The 23,468-nt window shown below is 39.0% G+C and overlaps 1 protein-coding gene across 3 annotated transcripts in view; it reads right to left on the minus strand.

Annotated features, from left to right (window-relative positions):
- The window catches only part of LOC150078508 (rho GTPase-activating protein 39-like), a 789,750-nt gene that overhangs the window by 508,736 nt on the left and 257,546 nt on the right, over positions 1-23,468 (minus strand). For all 3 annotated transcript variants that reach the window (XM_090385235.1, XM_090385234.1, XM_090385233.1), the window contains exon 4: positions 9,540-9,629. In XM_090385235.1, coding sequence (XP_090241361.1) covers positions 9,540-9,629 — 90 coding nt within the window. The remainder of the gene's footprint in view (positions 1-9,539; positions 9,630-23,468) is intronic.

Consider the following 23,468-nt stretch of genomic DNA (forward strand, 5'->3'; position numbering starts at 1 on the left):
AAACAAAAGCAAGTAAGCAATGGGTACACGTTGGTTGGTACACAAAAGGTGATATAGTTGTACACATTGGCACTAACGATATCAAGAGTAGGAGACCGGCAGAATTGCTTAACAAGTACAGGTCACTGTTGAAAAAAAGCCGTGAAACAGGGTTGAATTTGAAAGTGTCTGCAATTCTGCCCAGACACGATAGGAGGGAGTATATGATGAGAGCCTTGTCGATCAATTCGGCCCTGGAAAGATTGTGCAAGGCTCAAGGGGTAGAATTTTTTTCAGCCTGGACTGTACTTGTTAACAGGAGAGATTGCTTCTACAGGGATGGGATACACTTAAATAGAAAGGGTGCAAGAATGTCTGCTGATGCTATCGAGGCAGTGTTAGGTGGGTCGGAAAACTGCTAGCTTGGGGAGATACAAAGACGAATAGATTAACAGTAGCCACTGGCAGAGGTGAAAGAGATTCTTGCACTGCTTCTATTGGAATGAGCAGAAGCCTGAAAAACAAGATTCAGGGTATTTCAGAGACTACTGGGAGTCATTGCGGTACAAGTAAACACATGGGTTGTGTTAGGGTAGCTAAGAATAGAAATAGGTGCATGTATACTTGCGTGTGTACACCAATGCTAGGAGTTTAGTAAATAAATTTGATAAATTTGAGGTATTGCTCAAAACATCAAAGGCAGATATTGTTGGGATATCAGAGACTTGGTGTCACACAGATATAAGGAATGCAGAACTGGAATTAGGGGAGTACAACGTCTACAGAAAGGATAGACTGGATAAGAAGGGAGGAGGGGTTATGCTATTAGTTAAGAAACACATAAAATCCAAGGAAGTGAAGCCAGTGGACATCGCTGGACAGTGCAGTGTCGAGTCAGTTTGGTGTGACATAAGCATTGGGAGATCAAAATTGAGAGTAGGAGTGTGCTATAGGCCTAATGACTCTGATGAGTATAATAAGAAACTGTACAGGGAAATACAGTGGGCCAGTAAATCAGAGAGTCTTATAACGGGAGATTTTAATTTCCTAGATATTGATTGGAATTTGGGGGCTGGTCACTCACACACTAGCAAGGCTTTTGTGGATTTATTGGATAATTGTTTTCTACATCAGCATGTTCGGGAGGCAACTAGAGGGAGGAATACTCTTGATTTGATTATCAGCAGTGATTCTTCAAGCATTAAGAATCTGCACATAAATGAACCACTAGGTGGCAGTGATCACAGTGTGCTGAAGTGGGATTTACTCAAAGAGGTAACTACCATTAGGGGTAAAGGGAAGGGTTGTTGCTTTCGTAAAGGCGACTACGATGGACTGAGACAGTATTTAAATTCTATACAGTGGGACCAACTGATGATGTTACCAAAAGCAAATGCAAAATGGGAAGCATTCAAAGAACTTATCTTGGAAGCTACTAGGCTTTACATACCAACTAAGTAATATTGTTCAAGGTTTAGGCCTAAATGGATGTCAGATGAACTGATGAGGCATATGGCAGAGAAGAAACATGCATGGGATACATACAAATTAACACATGACACAGAAGCCTATGAGAGATACAAGCTGATCTGTAACCAAGTTACAAAGGAGGTTAGGCAGGCGAAGGCAGATTACGAGAAATCTTTGGCAAAGGATGCAAAGAAAAACAGCAAAGAGTTCTTTACTTATGTAAACTCTAGAAGGAAGGGGATGAATCGGATTGGTCCACTTGATATCGATGGGTCAACTGTTGATGATCCTGCTCAGGTAGCTAACAAACTAAATGAATATTTTGCATCGACATTCACACATGAGGAGTTATTTAGCGAGGGGAAAGCCAGAGGTGTATTCAACTTTAGCAGTAAGCTAGAGAATCTTGTAATAACTGAGAGTAAAGTGGAGGAGAAATTGTTGAAGATAAACACAAGAAAGGCACCCGGGGTGGATGGGATCTATCCAGTTATATTAAAGGAGGCAGCAAAGGAAGTAAGCAAACCCTTAGCCATAATTATGAGAGCTTCCTTGGACTCAGGGGAGGTACCCACAGACTGGAGATGTGCAAATGTGAACCCAATTCACAAAGGAGGATCAAAGGGTGACACAAGTAATTATAGACCTGTGAGTTTAACTTCTGTTCCAGGAAAATTAATGGCGGCACTAGTTAAAGAAGCACTGCAGGATCATTTAGACAAGACTTCAGTTATAGCTCGGACACAGCATGGTTTTGTTAAGGGGAAGTCTTGCCTGACCAATTTAATTGGATACTATGATGCAGTCACAAAGGAACTGGATGCAGGGAATAACTTTGATATTATATACTTGGATCTTAGAAAGGCTTTTGATACTGTTGCACATGGAAGACTGCTGCACAAATTGGAGCAGTGTGACACTGGAGGCAAATTGCTGCTGTGGATAAAGGGGTGGCTGAGGGGGAGAAGACAGAGAGTGGTAATCAATGGACACTGCTCGTCGTGGACTAATGTTATTAGTGGAGTCCCTCAGGGCTCAGTGTTGGGTCCATTATTGTTTTCTGTATTCATAAATGATATTGATGATGGTATATCAAGCTTAAGGTCGAAGTTTGCAGACGATACAAAGGTAGGCAGGGTTGTCAAGGACACTACTGACACTATGCTGCTGCAACAGGATCTGGAAAGGTTGAGCAGATGGGCTGAGAGGTGGCAAATGAAGTTTAACATTGACAAATGTAAAGTACTACACATGGGAAACAGCAACCCCAGAGCAACGTATCAACTCTGTGGTAGTACACTGACAGTGGTAGAGAATGAAAGGGACCTGGGGGTGGTTGTGCAGGCAGATATGAAGTTCTCTGAGCAGTGCAGACGGGTTGCAAGAGTAGCTCATGGTGTATTGTCAATGATATATAGGAATTTTTCTAGCTGGGATAAGGAGGTGATTATTCCCTTGTATAAGGCAATGGTCAGGCCACACCTAGAGTACTGTATACAGGTCTGGAGGCCTCATTTCAAGAAGGATGTAGAGCTGCTGGAACGAGTACAGAGAAGGGCAACAAGATTAGTGAATGGAAAAAAGGGGCGCTCTTACGAAGAAAGGCTTAAGTTTTGCAAATTACAGTGTCTGGAGACTAGGCACCAGCGAGGTGATCTGATAGAGGTGTATAAAGCATTGAATGGTTTGAGCATGCTCAATGCTGATGGGATTCTTCCTCTCGCTCAGAATAATCACCTGAGAGGGCATAAATTCAAATTGAGGAAAGAGAGATGTAGGATAGACGTGCGGAAATTTGCCTTTAGCCAGCGAATGGTTGGTTGGTGGAACAGACTTCCATCCCTTGTCGTGGAAGTTGATAGCCTAAATAAGTTTAAGGCTCAGCTGGACAGGTATTTTGAACGAACAGAGGGGTGAAGTGGAAGTGGTTTTTTTTTTTTTTGGCTGATGCTGCATAAGCTTGATTTCTTGCATCAAATGCCTCTACTAATGCTAATGCTAACGACATAAATTGGAAAAGAACAAAAAGAGATGAATTCCATCATTTACTACAGGACCCCGACTCGTGCCATATGAAAGAAGATGAAAATCGTTTTAACCTGTACTTATGGATGAATAAAGTAGAATTAAATTTCCAATATAAACTAATTAAGGATGACATACAAGGGCAAAATAAGCAATTTTGAATTTCAGTCAGCCATAAGGAAAAATTAGTTGTATGTTTAAGGAAAGTTGAAATACTGTAAGTTTAATTTGGAATAAAAAACTCAGAATTCAGTCACAATACAAAACAAATTTTTTTTAAAATTAAATTTAATAACAAAAACAACTTCACAATGTTAAGAATTGAACTTGTTAGAAATTGTTATGAGTTGTACAAACTGAAATGATCGACTTGTTCCTCCTCTAAATTTGTAAATTGTAACACTGTTGGTCTATTTTCCTCCTTTGGCCATCTTTGAGGACATGTTTCTATTATCATTTCCTCTATTTTCTTCTGTCAGCGTGACAAAAAACTCATGGCATACGAAATTTTCTGCTCAAACAGAAAACTGTGAACTCGTGAGGACGTGAATCGGCCTTGAAGGCCACCGCATTATCTTGCGACTACAGCCATTAACAACAGTTTGTCTCTGAACAATAAACAAAACGGGAAACATAGCTCGCTCTCTCTCTCTCTCTCTCCCATACATTTGACGTTTGACTTGTTTTCATGTAACCTCACATGAGGTGACAATAGTGTGATTCCATCCTGAGCCACTTTTTTGACTGCTCGAGTTAAAGACTTATTTCATTAACAACTTGTTTCATATAGACCCCTAAAATAATTTTACCGACTCCCAGTGGTTTTATTAGGAACTAAAGACCCCTCAAACTTGCCCAAAGTCCCCTGGGGATCACTACCCACCACTTTGGGAATCCCTGAGTTAACCCGTTGTAGCAACCCCCAACCTGGAAGTCCAGGGTATCTCTCTTAGTCTGGCCCCCTACCCTTTGACCTGTTCGGCATGGGAGGCCCTACCAGTAGCTAAGCTACTGCCGACTTAGCTCTCCGGGTCATCGGGACACGCAAGCCCACCACTGCGACAAGGTTGAGAATACCATCGGGAGAGGCTAATGCATTCAAAAATTAAATTTTAAATTGGTTCAATAAACCTGATTTTCAGTTTTCAATCTGATTTTAATTAAACTACTGGGAGGAGGCTTATGATATTAGGTGGTTTTTGGAATTTCTCCCAAGTTTTATCATTAGAAGTAGTAATTATAGTGGTGAATGATGCAAGCTTGCTGAAAAGTTGCTGGAGAGGCCTTCATCCTGCAGTGGATTGAAAATGGCTGATGATGATGCAAGCTTATATAGCATCAGCAAAATCTTATACTGTAAAGTTCGTTCAAAGATAGGCTGCAAGCTATGGTATCACATTAACAAAATTAATTCTAGACTCAATTTAAATAAACTTCACTTTTATGATTATAATATACTTTCGAAGTAATGAACAAAAACTACGTTTTTCACTAATTAAACTGTGATTACTACTATAAAAATTCGATTAAGGCATTGCAATCATAAATTATATTGATACCATCCGTATCAATTGGTAAATAAATAATGCTGTGCAAGTACAGTCAGGATACGAAAGAGAACTGCCACGGTGAAGCGTGCGGCAGTTCTCCTGCGATCAATGCATCCGTAGAAACTGGTACGATGACACACAGTCGGTGGCGGAATGGCATTAGCTTCCACACTACTTCACCATCGTTGCTTGTCGCAAAGATGCATGGGAAATTGGTCATGTGACAACTGACGCTCGCTTCAGCACGGCAGCAGTTCCTGTGCTATCTTCGCATCCGCAGACACTGGTACTCGTTCATAACTGATGCTTGCTCCGGCACAGTTGTGGGGAGGGGAAAATTGGTCATGTGACAGAAACTGAATGCAAGCAGTGGGAGGAGCAAAACCTGCTGTTCACTGCAGTGACATAATGCCTCCTCAGAACTCAACCGGATATACCAGCTTGTAAAGTTTAACCTTATTTTTACTTATCATTTTTTACTTACTACTTATTTTTGTTGTATACTTGAATAATAAATTTATGCTTAATAAAATGTGTGTTTATACACTTAATTTGTTGTTCTTATTATAAAAACATTACTACTAAAGTAACAATAACAGGAAATAATATTTTAGAGTACTTTCATATCCTTTTAATTTTCAATTTTTCCTGATAGCAAAGAATAAGAACAGGCACCTATTTTTTTTTACAAAAAAAGCATTGTATATGTACAGTGGCGGACAAAAAACTGCATCACTTGTGAATTCTGCAAATAATGTTTTTGCGCTGCATGGTGGGTTGCAGAAATGTTCGAAATGCATTTGTTAGATGGGATATATATCTCTGTGAATGAAATCCAATAAAAAGACTCCACCAGATGTACCTAATTGCCATAAATATGTTCCCAAAGGGTAAAATATGTAAGTAATGGAAATCTATAAGGAATCATGCAAATGGCAATCATGACAACCAAACATACATTTTATTGCATTTACATGTACAAACTGAAATCACAAGTTAACATAATAGTATTATGTACTGGAAATCAGCAAAATAAATTCTCAGTATTTTGTTGTTCCTTCTCGAGCTGCAATTGCAGCCTTGCAACGATCTGGCATAGAGTTAATCAACTTCTGGATACACGGTTGACCAATTTCATGGTACCACACCCTTACAATGCTCTCCTGCAGATGAATCTTACTTGTTGTCTTCTTCTGAGCAATTTTAGACAACATTATGTACCAGCAATTTTCAATAGGGTTCAAATCTGAACTGCTGATGGGCCAGTCCAACACTGTATAATGCCAGCATTTCTGAGGTATGACTGCACCTTAAGGGAGAAAAATGAGGGAAAAAATTGGTGTAAGTATGTTTTAAGCCTTGTGAGACAAGAAGACAAACTCATCATTAAATCTAAATAGCATAAAATTTACCAATTTTGCTATGTAGTAGTGCATGTGATGCAAGAAAGCAAGTGTATAAGCTTATGCAGCCAAAAAAAAAAAAGAAAATTACAAAACAATTCCCCCCCTAAATGTTTGTCCAGTTCCTCATTAAATTAATTATACCTATCAACTTACACGACTATCAACTTACACGACAGATGGAAATTTGTTCCAGCAATTAACCACCCGCAGGCTAAAGGCAAATTTCCGCACATCTATTCTACATCCGTCTTTCCTCAATTTCAATTTATGCCCCCTTAGGTTCGTAATCTGAACAAGTGGAAGAATCCCATCAGAATTCAGCATGCTGATGGGATTCTTCTACTTGTTCAGATTACGAACCTATGTGGCACGGGTGCTGAGTCCTGTTGAAAAATGCAGTTTTGGACGTCTGTGTGGATATCCCTAATAACAGGTTTCGGGCACTCCTCCAAGATTTAACCCCAGGGGCTCACATCTGGTGAATATGGGCTTGGCAAGCCCAGGGTTCTGAACTGGATATCATCATCATTCTTCTCTTTCTTAGTGATTCCCTTCTACTTCTCTCTCTCTCTCTCTCTCTCTCTCTCTCTCTTTGCCAGGGTAACTCGGGAATTTTTTTTTTTTGGCTGGTGCAGCACAAGCCTCAGGCTTATTTGTACCATATGGCTGATAATAATAATAAAAGCAGTGTAGGTTTCTGCATTTACTGTTCCGTTAATAAACTTAATTCGCCCCACTCCACTGCTCGTTATGCATCCCCAGACCATCTGACCTGCGGAGAAATTTGCAGTCAGTGTTATGCACTCAGGATGGTATGCCTCCGATTTTCATCTTCCGGCATATCGCTTCTCATCCAAGCCATGCAGTTTAAATTTCGATTCGCCAGAAAAGACGATGGTGTCCCATTGCTCTTTTGTCCATTAAACATGCATTTTAGCCCACCCAAGCAAGTTGCTTCTTCCTCATTTGTTGGGTCAACAAAGGCTTCTTGGGCCGATAGGCATGCAGAAAGCCGTCTTTGGATTGTTCCTGCACTTGTTACAACACTAGAGGCCATCTCAAAGTCCAGTTTTAGATCAGGAGCACCAGCATGGCGATTACGAAGGGATAGCCGTTTTAAATATCAATCTTGGGAAGGCACTCTCTTATGGCCTGATCCAAGTCTTCTCTTCACATCACCGGTTTCACACTTTAATTTCAGCACCCAGTATACTGTTGACTGGTGGCAACCTATTTTATCAGTGATAGCACACGTAGAAAGCCCTTCCGGGGACAGAGCAACAGCTACATTTTTTTTTTCTTGGTGTTAACTGAACATATGGAGCCATGCTTACACCTACACAAAACAGGATATTAATGAGCATGTATACCCTTCCAATGCTATATTTATAGAAACAGCTGATGCAATACCTTGAAATTACTGTCTAATGCAATAGAAGTGTTATTTGAACAATACCTTTGTTTTGCGACAAACAAATTGACTGTAATCAAACAATATCTTATATGTTTCACTACAAATGTTATTTTTTTTAAGGTGATGCAGTTTATTTGTCTGCCACTCTATATATATTTTTCCCTTCTTATATATATATATATATATAAATATATATATATAGAGAGAGAGAGAGAGAGAGATTATTCTTTATACTTAAAAAACATTTTACATGTATACCTTTTTAATTTCATAATTTTTTACAAATCTCATTACTCTGGATCTTGCGAGGAGTTCCATTGATGGAACAAGCAAAGGCTGTGGCTGTCATCCCCTGCACATTCTCATGTTCTTTCGATACATTGCCACAGTCTTCAATTTGTGCTTTATTACATTCTGTTTGCAATTTTATTTTAGCATTTAAAGAAATGATTTGGTTGTTACTATTGATACGATTTTTATTTGTACTTTATATTGTCATTTATCATTGTAAACTAGTATTTTTTTTTTTCTAACTATTATCCCTCCCTTTCCCTTTAAGGCTTGACATTTTGTTACTGAAATGAGTACAAAATGAGTAACAAGATGTCATCTGGTTGTTAGGTACCAGCATTTTGGTGGCTATATTATTATTAGTTTTTGTTACCTTATAACCATTCTAATAAACATATATGTAACATGCATATGTGATTTACATGTCTTTGTTTGAATTAAATGTCTTTCTTTGTAAAGCCTTTTTTGAAATTCTAATATTATTTATTTTCCATTTTTTTAAGTTTTATCTTTATCTTTCTTTTATTCACACAAATTTAATTTTTGACTGTTCTTCCTTGTTTATTCTGTAGCATGTACAAATATAATAGTGAATTCATGGGCAATGCTACATTCCTTTTATGACAAATAGAGCCTAGAGTCTGAATTCCAAACTTTTTTTTTTTTTAATCTAACCCTCGCCATTTAAAAAATACAACTTTCTTGTAGGAGAAAATTTTTTTTAAAGAGAAGGAATCATTTTTTTTTCTCCTGTTAACTACTCTACACTAATGTGTATACACACCAAACTGGGAAGAAGATCCTTTGATTTGGGCTATTTGTTTTCTGAACCTTTTTTGTCATTACATTGCTGAAATCTTAGAATTCTTTGATAAAATTGATCTAAATATTACTGTTTAGATTTTATGCATACTTTCTAAATTAAAATTGCCTAATCAACTGCTTTTTTGCTCAATGGGAAAGACTTTCCTCATCTTTGGGTTAGTCTAAAAATGTCATCACCGTAATTCTGAAATAAATGCAAACCAATTTTATTAAAAGAAGAAACAAAACAAAAACACAACTGTTGTATGTAATGTTCACTCTTCAGGAAGCACATTTGGCAGTTTAAAATAAATAAATGCTTTGCACCTGTGCGCAATACTTCCATTGTGTTATTATTATTTTATTATATTTTTTTCCCTTCTTAAGAATAAAATTGTTTACAGTAAATTACTTACACTCTTTTCAGAAGTATACCTACAACACTTTTAAACTAAACCAAGGACTGGGAACAACTTTTCTCTTGGGGAAGAAAGAAAGAAAAAAAAAGCAATTGATTAGGCAAAATTTTAATTTAGATATCGTAAAACTTAGTCCAAACCATCAGCAGTAAAACTATAACACTCTAATAACAATACTTACAACAATTTTTGATGATGTCTGTGTCCCCACACTCTCTTTTTGAACATTTGATTTAATTTCATCTTGTACTTCAGAATTTGGTTTAAGAGACTAGAAAAAAAAGTAATGCATTAATATAGAATGACACAGAACTAATGCAAAATTTAAAAAAATACAATTTTAAAGAAGCTAACCAATTCTGCATATATGTCATACAACTAAATTATTGAAAGAATTTTTTTTTTTTTTTTTTGCTAAAACACAAGCTCTATTTGTGTTCGATTTCAATACTACTAAAAATAATAAAAAACTTTTTTTACTTAAACAGCTTGCCTCTTCCAAAAACTACTAATTTAAATGAAATACATTACAGTACTTTAAAAGACATACACATGCATACACTTAACAAAATCCCCATATGGAAGAATACATACTACCAATGGTTTGCAAAATTTCAAATAAATCCGAAAGAACAAGGAAAGCTGGCTGTTTCTTCAGAACCTATACATCCTTAGATGGTGCATATAAGATACAAAAGGAAGCATAAGAGACCCTACATAGTAAATCAAATGGTAATTTATGATATGTATGTAGGAACATTCGTGTAGACTCTAGTATAACTGGTGAGACATTGTTTTGTCTGGGAAATTTAATTTGTATCACTCTCCCACATAAAGGATGGTTTTCCCAGGAAAACCATCCTTTCTTTCCCAAGTTTTCTCTGTCTGATATTAAACAGGAAACATATCAAACTAATTCCAAACATCATCCTGTCTTAACCTTATCAATAATAACAGCATATTCTCTCCACATAGTTTTGAATATTGACGAATTCTGACTGATATCTTAACTAGTGCAGAAACTTAAATTATAATAGTATACCCATCAAACTTTTGTGTTGCTGATATACAGGGTGTTTCAGTTAAACGTTTCAGAACTTCTAAGAGGGGTAGGGTACATCCTGACAACTCGAAATCATATACCAATGGGCAGAATCGAAAATTCCGAGCTTTAGTGCAGGGAATCTTAATTTCGCACAAAAACGCCAAGTTAGTAGGATGGATGATTACACGAACGCAGAGTTAGCCGATATGCATTTGGCGTACGGGGCTGCAAATTGTAGTGGGCCAGCCGCACAGCGTTTGTACGCGGATCGACGAGGCATATTCCCAGTCATAATTTCTTTGCAAGACTGCACCAGAGGTTAGCTGAGAGAGGTTCATTTGAAAGAGCTGACAGGGATAGGGTAAGAACAGCACGGACTCCAGCCGTCGAACAGAATGTGCTGCAGCATGTACAGGGGAATCCAAGAACGAGTACACGAAGTCTAGCAAACGCAGTCAGGGTTTCCCATTGCAGCGTCTGGAGGATTCTCCGAGAACAAGACATGCATCCGTTTCACGTGCAGCATGTCCAGACACAGCAACCGGAGGATTATGCACCTCGTATTGCTTTCGCACAGTGGTACCTTGGAAAATGTGCTACAAATCCCCTTTTTCCTGCTGAAGTGTTGTTTTCCGATGAGGCATCCTTCACAAGGGAAGGAATTTTCAACACGCATAACGACCATATCTGGGCAGTCGAGAACCCGCATGCAATACGACGTCGTGCAGCACAGATTTGATTTTCGGTCAATGTATGGGCCGGTATTATGGGACATCACCTCATCGGACCTTACCTGTTACCGTGTCGTCTAACCGGACCTATCTACTTGATCTTTCTGCAGAAAGTATTGCCACAACTTTTGAGAGATGAACAGATTTCTGCATCGACGCAACAGACAATGTGGTTCCAACACGATGGAGCCCCTGCCCATTATAGCGGAGATGTTCGTAACTACCTGGATGTCACATTTGGTCAACAGTGGATCGGACGTGGTGGTCCCGTGCGTTGGCCTGCTCGGTCACCCGACCTATCATGTCTTGATTTTTATTTCTGGGGTCATATGAAATCGCTAGTTTATGACACCCCTGTTGACAATGCTGAGGAGCTGGTTGCAAGAATTGCAGTAGCTGCCGAAGAAATTCGAAATTCGCCTGGAGTATTCCAGAATGTTCGGATGTCCATGCATCGGAGATGTGAGGCGTGCATTGTAGCCCGTTGAAGAAACTTCGAACACTTACTTTAATCCATGTACCTTTTGCTTCTTTTCATGTATTATTAAAACGATTTCTCACTTACGGTCTCTTTTCTTTATGGTGCTTCTGTGTACAACACCGCTTCAGGAAAGCATTTCCGACCCCACATTGCTATATGATTTCGAGGGGTAGGATGTACCCTACCCCTCTTAGAAGTTCTGAAACGTTTAACTGAAACACCCTGTATATTCAAAGCTGGCCACACACACTCAAACAAACAATACAAACAATAAAAATTTGTCCTTGATATATTTTGCATATTGCAGAGACCAAGGTACTTAATGGCATTGACACACCTAAAAGAAAGATTCTCATGTCTATTAACAGGTTCTTACAAAGCTTACCCTTAAAGATTGTAGGCACAGTCGTAGTGTCCAAAATCCTTAGCTTAATAAGATCAAAGTATGAACAAAGCCATGCCAGAATGGCACCGGCTCTGTTATGGTCAGGTCCAGAACACGCCATAGGGCAACCATGTTCCACCTTGTCTGACTTCTCAATATGTATTAATCTTATAGTCACTCTACTGTCCAAGAAGTAACTCTAGATGAGCATATATATATATAGAAATCTATAAATATAAGCTCATAGGACAAAGGGTAGCTTTAGCCCTGCAGAGAATACTCTCCCACCAGAGGACATCAAGAGCAGATTTAAAGTTATCAAAGCCCTAGCAGATACTGACAAGTATATTCATTCACATACACTATCTAATCAAAATAAAACAAACACCTACCTAATAGTGAGTATGTTCTCTTCATGACACCAATACTACCACCACATGGTGCGGCATGGAGTCTATAAGGACTCTGAATGTTTCAGAAGATATGTTAGTATTAGCATTAGTAGTGGCAAATGATGCACGGAACAAGCTTATACAGCATCAGTCAAAAAAGAAAAAAAGACACCATTTCACCTATTCTTCCCTTCAATAATTTGTCTAGCTCTTAGTTGAATTTATTTAAACTATCAACTTCTACAACAACAGATAGAAGTTTGTTCAAGCAATCAACCACCTGTTGACTTAAGGCAAACTTCTGCACATCTGTTCAGCAACCGTCATTCCTCAATTTGAATTTATGACCCCTTGTGGACATCTGAGCACAATGAAGAATCCCATCAACATTGCGCTTGCTCAATCCAGTCAAACCCTTAAACACCTTAATCAGATCACCTTGCAGGTGCCTAGTCTCCAGATGCTGCAATTTGCAGAACTGAACCTTTCTTGGTAAAAGCACCCCCTTTGTTCCCCTCACCAATCTCATTTCCTTTCTCTGTACTTGTTCCAGCAGCTCTACATCCTTCCTAAAATGAGGCCCCCAGACCTCTATGCAGTACTCAAAGTGTGGCCTGACCATTGCTTTATACCAGTGTTTCCCAAACTGTGTTCCATGAGATGTGAACAAGTGTTCCGTGAAAAATTGTAATTAATAATTTAAAAAATAAAATAAAACAAATAAATTTTGCATATTTGTAGCGTACACTAGGGCTTACAATACCAAGATTCCGAATACCAGGACCTTGGTAATTTTTTTTCCAGTATTCAAATACCGGTATTGATACAAAAATACCGTTTTTTGGTGCTAATATAAAAAATAATTGTTTATGATTTAATCACATAAAGGTTATAAAATCACCTTTATGTGATTTTATAACCACCAACCAAAAATGATAAATATATACAAAAGTATACTGCAGCAGAATTTCGCAAATAATTTGCCATGCAATTAGATTCCAAGACTCATTGGAACAGTTTATTGTCCATGTTTGAAAGCTTTTTTGAGTTGAGATATTTTATGCAAAAAGCTTTAATTTATTTAGATTCAAGCATTTATTTCTGTGAGGATGAATTCAATTTATTATCTGCGGCTATATCTACATTAAAACCTAGAAAGTTAGTAGTAGATGCACTATGCCGCAAAGAAGCAAATCTTTTAATTGAAGATGCTGCCATAAAATTTTTATGAAAACTCTTGGCAATCAAAATTCTGAAACAGCTAGAGAATTGCATATGGCATTAAAACCCTGTACTTCACAGAAGCATACAAATTTATTACAGGTTCTTCAGTTTTGGCAATGCGGGACACAATACAATAGCAAATTATTTAGTATTAGTAATGGCCATATGGTGCAAGGAAGCCTAAGGCTTATGTTGCAACAGGAAAAAAAAAAAAAAAGAGAGTAAAATAATAATAAAAAAATAAATAAAATAAATAATTAATAAATAATAAAGGAAAAGCAAATAGACAACCTATGTATTTCCCTCCTCCCATCCAACTGACCTTCGAATTTCCCCAACCACTCATGTAGGCAACTTATTCCAGTAATTTCTAACTTGCTGGCTAAAATAAAACTTCCTGCAATCCAGTCTAAACTTATCCCCCCCCCCCAATAACTTAAATTTATGGCCCCTAGTTCTAGAATCATTTATAAACCATGAAAATTTTGTCCTCATTCAACCTGTTCACAATTCTCGGAGAACTTCATGTCTGACGGTATTGTAACTCCCAAGTCCCTTTCCTTCAGTGCTGACTTTAGTTCAACTCCACCAAATGTAAAAGTTATTTTGGGGTTGCTGTTCCCATGGTGTAAGACCTTCAATTTGCTGAATTAAAGCATAGCTGCCACTTTTCTGGCCTCTGGAAGTCTATCTAGGTCACCCCGAAGAAGCTCTGCTTGGCGGTGATCATTAACTACTCTACCGATCTTTACATCACCTGCAAATTTAGACATAACGCTCTTCATCCCTTCATGAATGTCATTTAAGATAATCAAAAACAACAGTGGTCTCAAGAATGATCCTTGGAGAAACCCCACTTCTTACATTAACCCAATCTGAGGAATAACCATTTATAAAAACCCTCTACCTGGTGCCCTCAAGCCATCATGCTATCCATCTAAGGATTTTCCCTGTGATTCAAACCTGTTCCAGCTTATAAAGTAACTGCTCATCTGGGACTGAGTCAAATGCTTTGCTGAAATCTAAATAAACAATGTCAAAATTATTCCCTAAATCTTGCTCACAAGTGACCCTTTAAAAATAGCCAAGCAGATTAGTTAAACACAATTGTCCCTTTACAAAATCATGTTGCATATCCTTCAGAATTCCATTTCTATCTAAATGATCCCGAACTGCACCCTTGATCATTGCCTCCATGATTTTCCCTACTACTGAAGTTAGACTGACCAGTCGGTAATTTCCCACTACACTCTTAGAAACGCCCTTATGTATTGGCGATACATTGGCACTTTTCCAGTGATGCTCTCCAGTAATTATGCTCTCATAATTACCTTAGTGGTGTAATGTACTCACTTGCCACCTCCCTTAAAATTATAGGGTATATGCCATCAACCCAGGAGCCTTACTTGCCTGTAGGCGCAAAAGTTTTTTCATTAAACAATCATGTGAAATTTCAATATCATTAATTATATATTTTTCCACCTCACTCCCATATGTTCCCATTGACATAAAGGGTTTTTCTTTTGTAAATATCGATGCAAAGTAACTGTTGAGTATATCTGCAACATCAGTTGGGGCTAATACTATCCCATGCAATTACATATGGGTCCGATCTGATTTGTCCTTTTCTTATTTGCATTTATATATGTGAAGAATTCCATAACTGCACTCTTTGCTCTCTTCTTTATTCCTTATCCTGACTCTTTGCTCTCTTCCAGACTCAGTAAAGATACTATAGTGAAAATTAAACTTCGCTTAATAAAAAGTCTTTCACCTTCAAAAAATTATGAACAAAATTCAACCTTGGAAGACCAACATAGGACAGAACATCAGTGTTCTGAAAATTCTTTCCAAAATAAGAAATTGCCCGACTCTAATGAGATTTTAAAAGATAAACTTGAGTGGGAAATTAATGAAATACTTTTTTAAATATTACTTTTAAAAAAGTTCAAAGCCTAGAATATACAGACTGAAGATTGTTTGTGACTATCTCAGTACAATAGCACCATCCAGCATAGATTCCAAAAGAACGTTTCCTGCCGCTAATCAAATACATACCAAAATTAGATCCAGTTTAAATGATAACACTATATGCTGATGCACTTTATTCGGACAGGCAGTATGGATTCGTAAACATAACTAAACTTTGTAGCATCAATATATATATTTTTCTTATTAGAATAACTGTATTTTTAATAATTTTTTTCAAAATATTTATTATTGCAATAAAAGTTTATTTAAAACATGAATTCAAGTAATTACAGTACTTGTTTTTTTCTTACTTTATTGCATCTAACTGTCATCAAAATTTATTGGGAAAAATGTTTGTTTTTGGAATACCAGTATCCAGGTTTCATAAATTAAAAATACCGAAATACCGGTATTAAGATTTTGACTGATATTGTAAGCCCTAGCGTACACCACTTTTGTATCATTATAATTTTTAACACAATTTTTTTTTTAGTTATTATGATAATGGCATAGACTAATAATCAAATAGACTGCAGAACACTATTTTGGCGGGCTTTTGCATAGAGAAGTATGTGTAGAGGTAATGACATCTATGGAAGAGTAGCAATGTAGTGATCTAGTAGGTGATCTGCCAGGAACTAATGGGAATTCATGACGACGAACTGGTAAAAAAATATGTTGTTTGATGTCTCTATCCTATACCTATGCAGCAACTATTTAGTCCTCTGCCCCCTCATCACATTTCAACAAGTTCCTCAGCCTGGAATACTGGCTCCTGAAATGGCTCAACTGGCAGACTGGCAACCAATTACACCAAGTATAAATAAATCTCGGTCACCCCATGGAAACAACAGATTGTGGCAGTAAACCTTCTTAAACTTGCCAGACTAATCACAGGATGACTCAATGCCCCCCCCTGACATCACTGATCAGATAAAAACACCCCGCATTTTTGAAATTAAATGGACCCTACTCAGAATCAGTTTCAACATCATCTCCAAAGATGCCTGGCTGAAAGGCTTGAGATGATTGTTCCCAGGAAACATGGCAGATTTGATCAACAATCTAGCTATCAACCTGGACAAATTCTGTCCGCAGCATATATATAGACGCCAGAAGCTAACAGACACATATATAAACTTACAGTTTATGACAGACCACCAGAAGGAAAATTGCCAAGACAATGCTTCCAAGTATGGGCTTGGCACACCCAGGGACCTGAGCTGGATATCATCATTCTTCTCTTTCTTGGTGATTCCTTTCTACTTCTCTTTCTCTCTCTCAGGGTAACTCGGGAATTTTTTTTGGTTGGTGCAGCACATGCTGCACCATGTGGTTAATAATAATAACGATGACACGATGAATGTAAAATAAAACAAAGTGAAGCCGTAACTGGTCCCCACTCTTGGCACCTATTACTCCAAAGACGCCTGGCTGTGAGCACTAAGGCATTCAAGATTGAAGAGATACCACAGGCAACAACTGGTAATGGACTGCTTCAATCCTTTATATTTTTGTACAATTTTTATCATGTTTTTGTAATTTACAGCCCTTTTGATAAAATAATATCCTTTAATTTGGGACACTTTGGTATTCCACAACTTTCAAGTATGTAAAATAATAAACACTGTAAACTCTGTACCTTTCAGGTTAAGCATACATGTGCTCCATGTAACTGCCTGACACATGTCCCTTCCTTAACCTCTGAACACAACTGACACATGTCCCTTCCTTAATCTCTGAATGTAAATATCACCCCGGAGCTTACTGCTGTCCAGGGGGGTGGTCTTGAGCAGAGCAATAAACAGATTTAATAAATAAATAATATGTCATTCGTATGCAATTTAGCCTGGAGTACACAGGAGGAAGGAGAGGGGGAAGCGAACCAATATCATAACTAAACTCACTTCCTTGAATAGATTTTTTCTGATTAATTATCAATATTTCGAAATATTATTATGAAAACAAATGACCATGGATTTGTGGTTTAAAAAAGAAGTTTAAAACAAGAAGCAAGTACTACTGCAACTGTGGTTGATGAAAACGAATGCAATATTGTCATACTTCAAAGTGAGGATGAACAATCGCAGCATTTTGTTATTAAATTTCGGAAGTGAAAAAACAGTAACTAACTAATAAAAAACCAAAACTAAAGTATGATGACAGTTATTTGCATCTTGAGTTTACATGTGTTGAAAATAAAGATGCTCCTGATGCACAGTGCATCATATGTAATAAAATATTAATAAACAGTTGTTTGGCTCTCGCTAAACTTGTGTTCCGTAAATATATGTGTTCCACAAATATATTGTGAGATGAAAAGTGTTCCGTGACTAAAAAAGTTTGGGAAACACTGCCTTATACAATGGGATAATCACCTCCTTGTCTCTGCTAGCAAAATTTCTGTATATCATTGACAAGACACCATGAGCTACTCTTGCAGACAGTCTGCACTGCTCAGAAAACTTTACATCTGACTGTACAATTACTCCCAGGTCCTTTTCATTCTCTACCACTCCGAGTGCAGGACCACACAGTTAATATGTTATTCTGGGGTTACTGATACCCATATGCACACTTCGCATTTGTCGATGTTAAATTTCAGTTAACATCTCTCAGCCCATCTGCCCAACTTTTCGAGATCCTATTGCAATAGCATACCATCATTCCTTAACCACCTTGCCAACCTTTGTATCATCTGCAAACTTGGACATTAAGCCTGATCTTGCCTTCATCAATATCAGTGATGTATCATGTCACTAGTGTGCCCCATAGATCTGGGATAGATTGGAGCGGAAGATCCAAACACTAAAATCTGTTGATGCATGTAATTAGCATTAGTAGAAGCATATGATGCAACAAAGCAAGCTTAGTCAGCAACAGCCAAAACAAAAAAATTCTCCCATTTCATCCCTTCATTCGTTCCAAATGCCTGTGCAGCTCAACCATAAATTTATTTAGGCTACCAAATTCCACAACAAAAGATGGAAGTCTGTTCCACCAATCAACCACCCGCTGGCTAAAGGCAAACTTCCGCACATCCATTCTAAAACTGTCTTTCCTCAATTTGAATTTATGCCCCCTCAGGTTCTTAATCTGAGCAAGAGGATTTCCTCGCAAATAGCTGTAACACTATCTTAAACCAGCCTAATAACCAACTGACCTTCTCCTGCACATTGTGGGAAGCCACAATAGACATCTCCCTAGCCACCAGAACAATCACAGACCATACTACAAATTGGACTGTCACTGAAAACTGGACAACTTTGGACCATAGAACTATCACTTCTGGCTTAACTGCACGATAACCAGAGAAACAATCCCCCCCCCTGCAAAAAAAATCAGATATCCCATTGGAAAGGCAGATTGGCCCCTCTTCCAAGAAACACTGCACAGGACTGCCCCCACGCTTGAGGCAGAGGGACTAAATCCAGACCACCATCAAAGAGCACTAACTAAGCTAATCACAGAAGCAGCAGATAAAGCAATTAAAAAGAAGAAACTGTCTCCGGGAGCTGTACCCTGGTGGTCCCTGGAGCTCCAGCAACTCAGGCGGGAGGTGAATACAACAAGAAAAAATCTCCAACGCGGCAAGCGAAACTGGACTGTTGCCGAGGTGAAACATATGCAGGAACTACACCAATGAGCCAAAACATTATGATCAGCGAGTTGTTATGCAAATTGAAGTGAACTGCAAGTGAACTGTGCCGCGTGCGCGGGTCGGGACATGGTATAAAAAACACCTGATACTGAACTCCATTAATGTGTTACTCTTGTCCTTCAGGTGGGAAAGGCAGCGGACTTAAGCGAATTTGAGAAAGGCCAAATTGTAATGGCCAGATGACTGGGTCAGAGCAAATGTGAAACAGCACAGCTAGTGGGGTGCTCACTGTCAGCCATGACTAGTACCTACCAAAAGTGGTCCGAGGAGGGGGAACCCATGAACCACCAGTGAGGTGTTAGAGGATCATGGCTCATCGATGCTCGAGGTGAGCAAAGGCTCTCCCAAATGGTACGTGGCAACAGAAGGGCGACTGTGGTGCAACTCGGTGGTAGTTGGAATGCTGGTGACAGTAATAACGTGTCACAACACACAGTACATCGAACCCTGCTGAAAATGGGGCAGCATAGCCGCAGGTCACTCTGAGTGTTCATGCTAACCATGGTTCACCAGTGATAGCACCTACAATGAGCACGCGAGCATCAAAACTGGACCTTGAGTGATTGGAGTAAGGTCATCTAGTCCGATGAATCACGTTTTCTGTTGCACCATGTGGACAGCCGGGTACATCTGCATTGTTTACCTGGGGAAGTGATGCCACCTGTATGCACTATGGGACTAAAACAAGCCAGTGGCGGCAGTGTCATGCTTTGGGCAATGTTCTGCTGAGATACCCTGGGTCCAGTCATCCATGTGATGGGCACTCTGGCATCTACCTAAACATCATTGCTGACCAGGTACACCCTTTAATGGCAACGGTCTTCCCCTCTGGCTGTGCCGTCTTTCAGCAGGATAATGCGCCATACCACATCGCCCAGATTGTTCGAGACTGGTTCGCGGAACATGAGGAAGACTTCCAGGTATTGCCCTGGACTCCAAAAATCCCCAGATATCAATCCCACTGAGCTGTTGTTGTTATTTGGTTTTTAGGAGCATTAGCAACTAAGGCCATATTGCTCCGGGAATATGCGGTGGTCATTCCCTGACCTTTCCGCATCCTCCGTATTTGGTGGTGATGGGCTCGAACCCCGGTCTAAATCAAGAAGCGTGTGCTACACACTGCTGCTCCTTCCCACCTGGCTATGGAGGCGCATCCTATTGAACATCTCTGGTTTTTGGAACAGCAACTCCAATCTGTGGCATCTCAACCATGGACCTTACAGGAGTTAAAGGATCTGCTGGTTATCAGTTTGTACCAGATACCACAAGACACATTTAGAAATCTTATAGCGTCCGTGCTTTGCCGGGTATGATTTGTTTTGGCTGCATGTGGAGCACCAAATTCATATTAGCTAGGTGGTCATAATGTTTTAGCTCGTCGTTGTATACCGCACAGCAAAAAATAGATACACAGCCAAGATCCAGGAGCGAAAACAATGTAAATGGGAACAACTGGTCACCACAGTGGGAAATGATGACCCATGGGGGGTGGTCGACTGTGTAACCACAAACAAGCTCCCAAGAGGCGAAGTCATATGTGCAACTAAAAAACCACAAAGGGGACATACAACCACATGGCAAGAATCCACAAATAATATCCTGGATGCCATCCCACTAGGGCACCTTGACCCTGTCACTCCAGAACAACTACTGCTCTGCCACGAAAACTGCATGTACACCATAGAGCAGGAAGAAGAACCATTCACAAGAGATGAATTGGACAGTGCAGCAGTTTAACAGCGAAACAAATGATCTCATGGGCAGACCTCCTAGAAACTGAAATCATTAAAAAGACAACTGAGACCATCCCGGACCAACTGCTAAGCTTATATAACAAATGTTTAAAAGATGGATACTTCCCCCTCACCTGGAGGGAGGCAACACTTTGACTAATACTCAAAAACCCAACCAAGCCACAGTATGTCCAGAAGCCCTACCGACCCATAGTACTCTTAACAGTGCTCAACAAGCTTCTAGAACATCTCCTGAAAATCAGAATCGAGCAACGCTACGCAAACTCTGGATTACAATGTCCAAACCAGTTCAGCTTCCACAAGGGATACTCAATTGGACATTGCACATATGCTCTAGAAAACATCGTCAGAACTGCTACAACAAAGAACAGAAAATATTTCCTCTTCTTTGCAGTCGATTTTGCTAGGGCGTTTGACACCCTATGGCGGCCAAGTGTCCTCGGCAGACTCCGGGAGGCCAACCTGCCAACCAACCTGTACAAGTGTATCAGCACCTACCTCACAAACAGATCAATCAGAGTAGAAACCCCATACAGCTCTGTATCCAGACCAGCGAACAAAGGATGCTCACAAAGCTCTGCCCTGGGCCCACTCCTATGAAATGTGGTCCTGGATGGCTTCCTGAATCTAGACCTTGTGAGCGGAAAGTCCCAAGCATATGCCGATGACCTTATTCTGATGCTCGCTGAAGACAACAGGGCCCAGCTAGAAACCACTGCAAAACCGAGCACTCGCCATCCTGCAAGAATGGGCAAATCAAAATCACTTAACAATATCCCCAACCATAACAAACTCAATATTATTTTGAGGGACACTGGACATTAGGAGACTCCCACAAATAAAAGTTAAGGGCCACGATCAAGCTAAAAACGAAGCTGGAACACCTTGGCATCATCTTAGACATGCTGTTATCCTTCACTCCCCATATCAACTATATACACAACAAAATCAGGAATTACTTGTCTCTATTCGCAAGAGTCACCCATAAAGAATGGGGCTTAAGAAAGAAAACCCTTGCCCTCTACCACAAAGCTGTCTTTCTACCAATTGTCTTATATGCAGCTGGAATACAGTACCACAAAGCAATTACAGCAAAAAAAAAGAGATGAAGGCTTGAAGCAACACAGCGCCACATCCTGCTTCCCATCTCCAAAGCTTGTAACATAGTAAGCACCCATGCACTCCAAGTACAAGTACTCATGGGTGCCCTTCCCTTGGACCTGGAAATAGTCCTCTGCAGTCTCCTCAGTCACCTCTCCAAGGGCAAAACCATTAAATGCCAAGATTTTATAATAAACCTGACAAACAAAATCAAAACAGAAAAAGAGGCTAACCCCACATCTACAGCAAATCTGGCAACCAATTAGACCCTGCCCGACAACAAACTGATCAAGCTACTGTGATGAGACTACTCTCCATAAATGGCAGCTGTGAAGTACAGCCAGGCCTTGCATAACGCAAGTTCGATTAACGCGTTTTTCAGTTACCACTATTTGAAAAAATTATACCACTTTTCACTTTACAGTTAACATGATCTTTTTTTTTTATGTGATAGTTGAAAAATATTTCAATTATGCACTAAGCTTGCCGTGCATCGGACAGGCAATAAACAAATGTTTTCCTTCTGCCCGCCTCAGTGTGTTCCATCAATCATCAGAAGAAGATTCGTTATTTATTTGTTTCCCACTAATAAAGTTACCTGCATTTAAAAATTCTAATTTTTAAATGAGCCACATGAAAATGTTACCATGAAGGAGATAATGGTAAAAGAACTAGATATAATCTTTCGTATCGCAGAGAACCTCAAACCTTTTGTTTGAGGTTCTCTGCGATATTTATTTCGGCAGGGCCGAGAGAAGATTGTTGTTAGCTATTGGAAATTCATTGATGAAAAAAAGAAAGCCAACACTGTTCAAATATTTCCATAACAAATTGTTTCTTCGTTGTGTATTTTATGCCAGAGCTTCCCAAACTTCCTCGATTCACAGTACACTTAGTTTCTCAGTAATTTTTTCATGGCACCCCTAGGCCAAAAGAAATATCTAACAGTTCCATTTATAAAAGTAGTTAGGTCCAAACTACTTAATAAGTAATGTTGAAACTGTGAACTACCTTGAGCTAATAGTTCACACAGTGTCCGACAGATGTCAGGTATCGCTGTGTTCCCTTGAAAATTTTAAATATTCCATGGCGCACAGTTAGGAGACCACTGTTTTATGCAATAAACATTTAATTCCATAATTATTTCCATTATCTTTTACATGGTATACAGTTAAAAAGTAATTTAAAAGATATTTTTAAAATTCTTTATGGACATTCCTAAAGGTCAAGGACCAATTATAATTTTTCCTATTGATTATTATATTCGATTAACGCATTTCCATTTTGCGTGATGTGCTCATGGGACGAATTAATCGCATTAATTGAGGTCAGTTGTATAGCTTTCACCATTTTGATGCAACCTGC

The sequence above is a fragment of the Mastigoproctus giganteus genome, chromosome 11 (assembly GCF_048544385.1).
Source record: "Mastigoproctus giganteus isolate SK-2022 chromosome 11, ASM4854438v1, whole genome shotgun sequence".
Taxonomy (NCBI): domain Eukaryota; kingdom Metazoa; phylum Arthropoda; class Arachnida; order Uropygi; family Thelyphonidae; genus Mastigoproctus; species Mastigoproctus giganteus.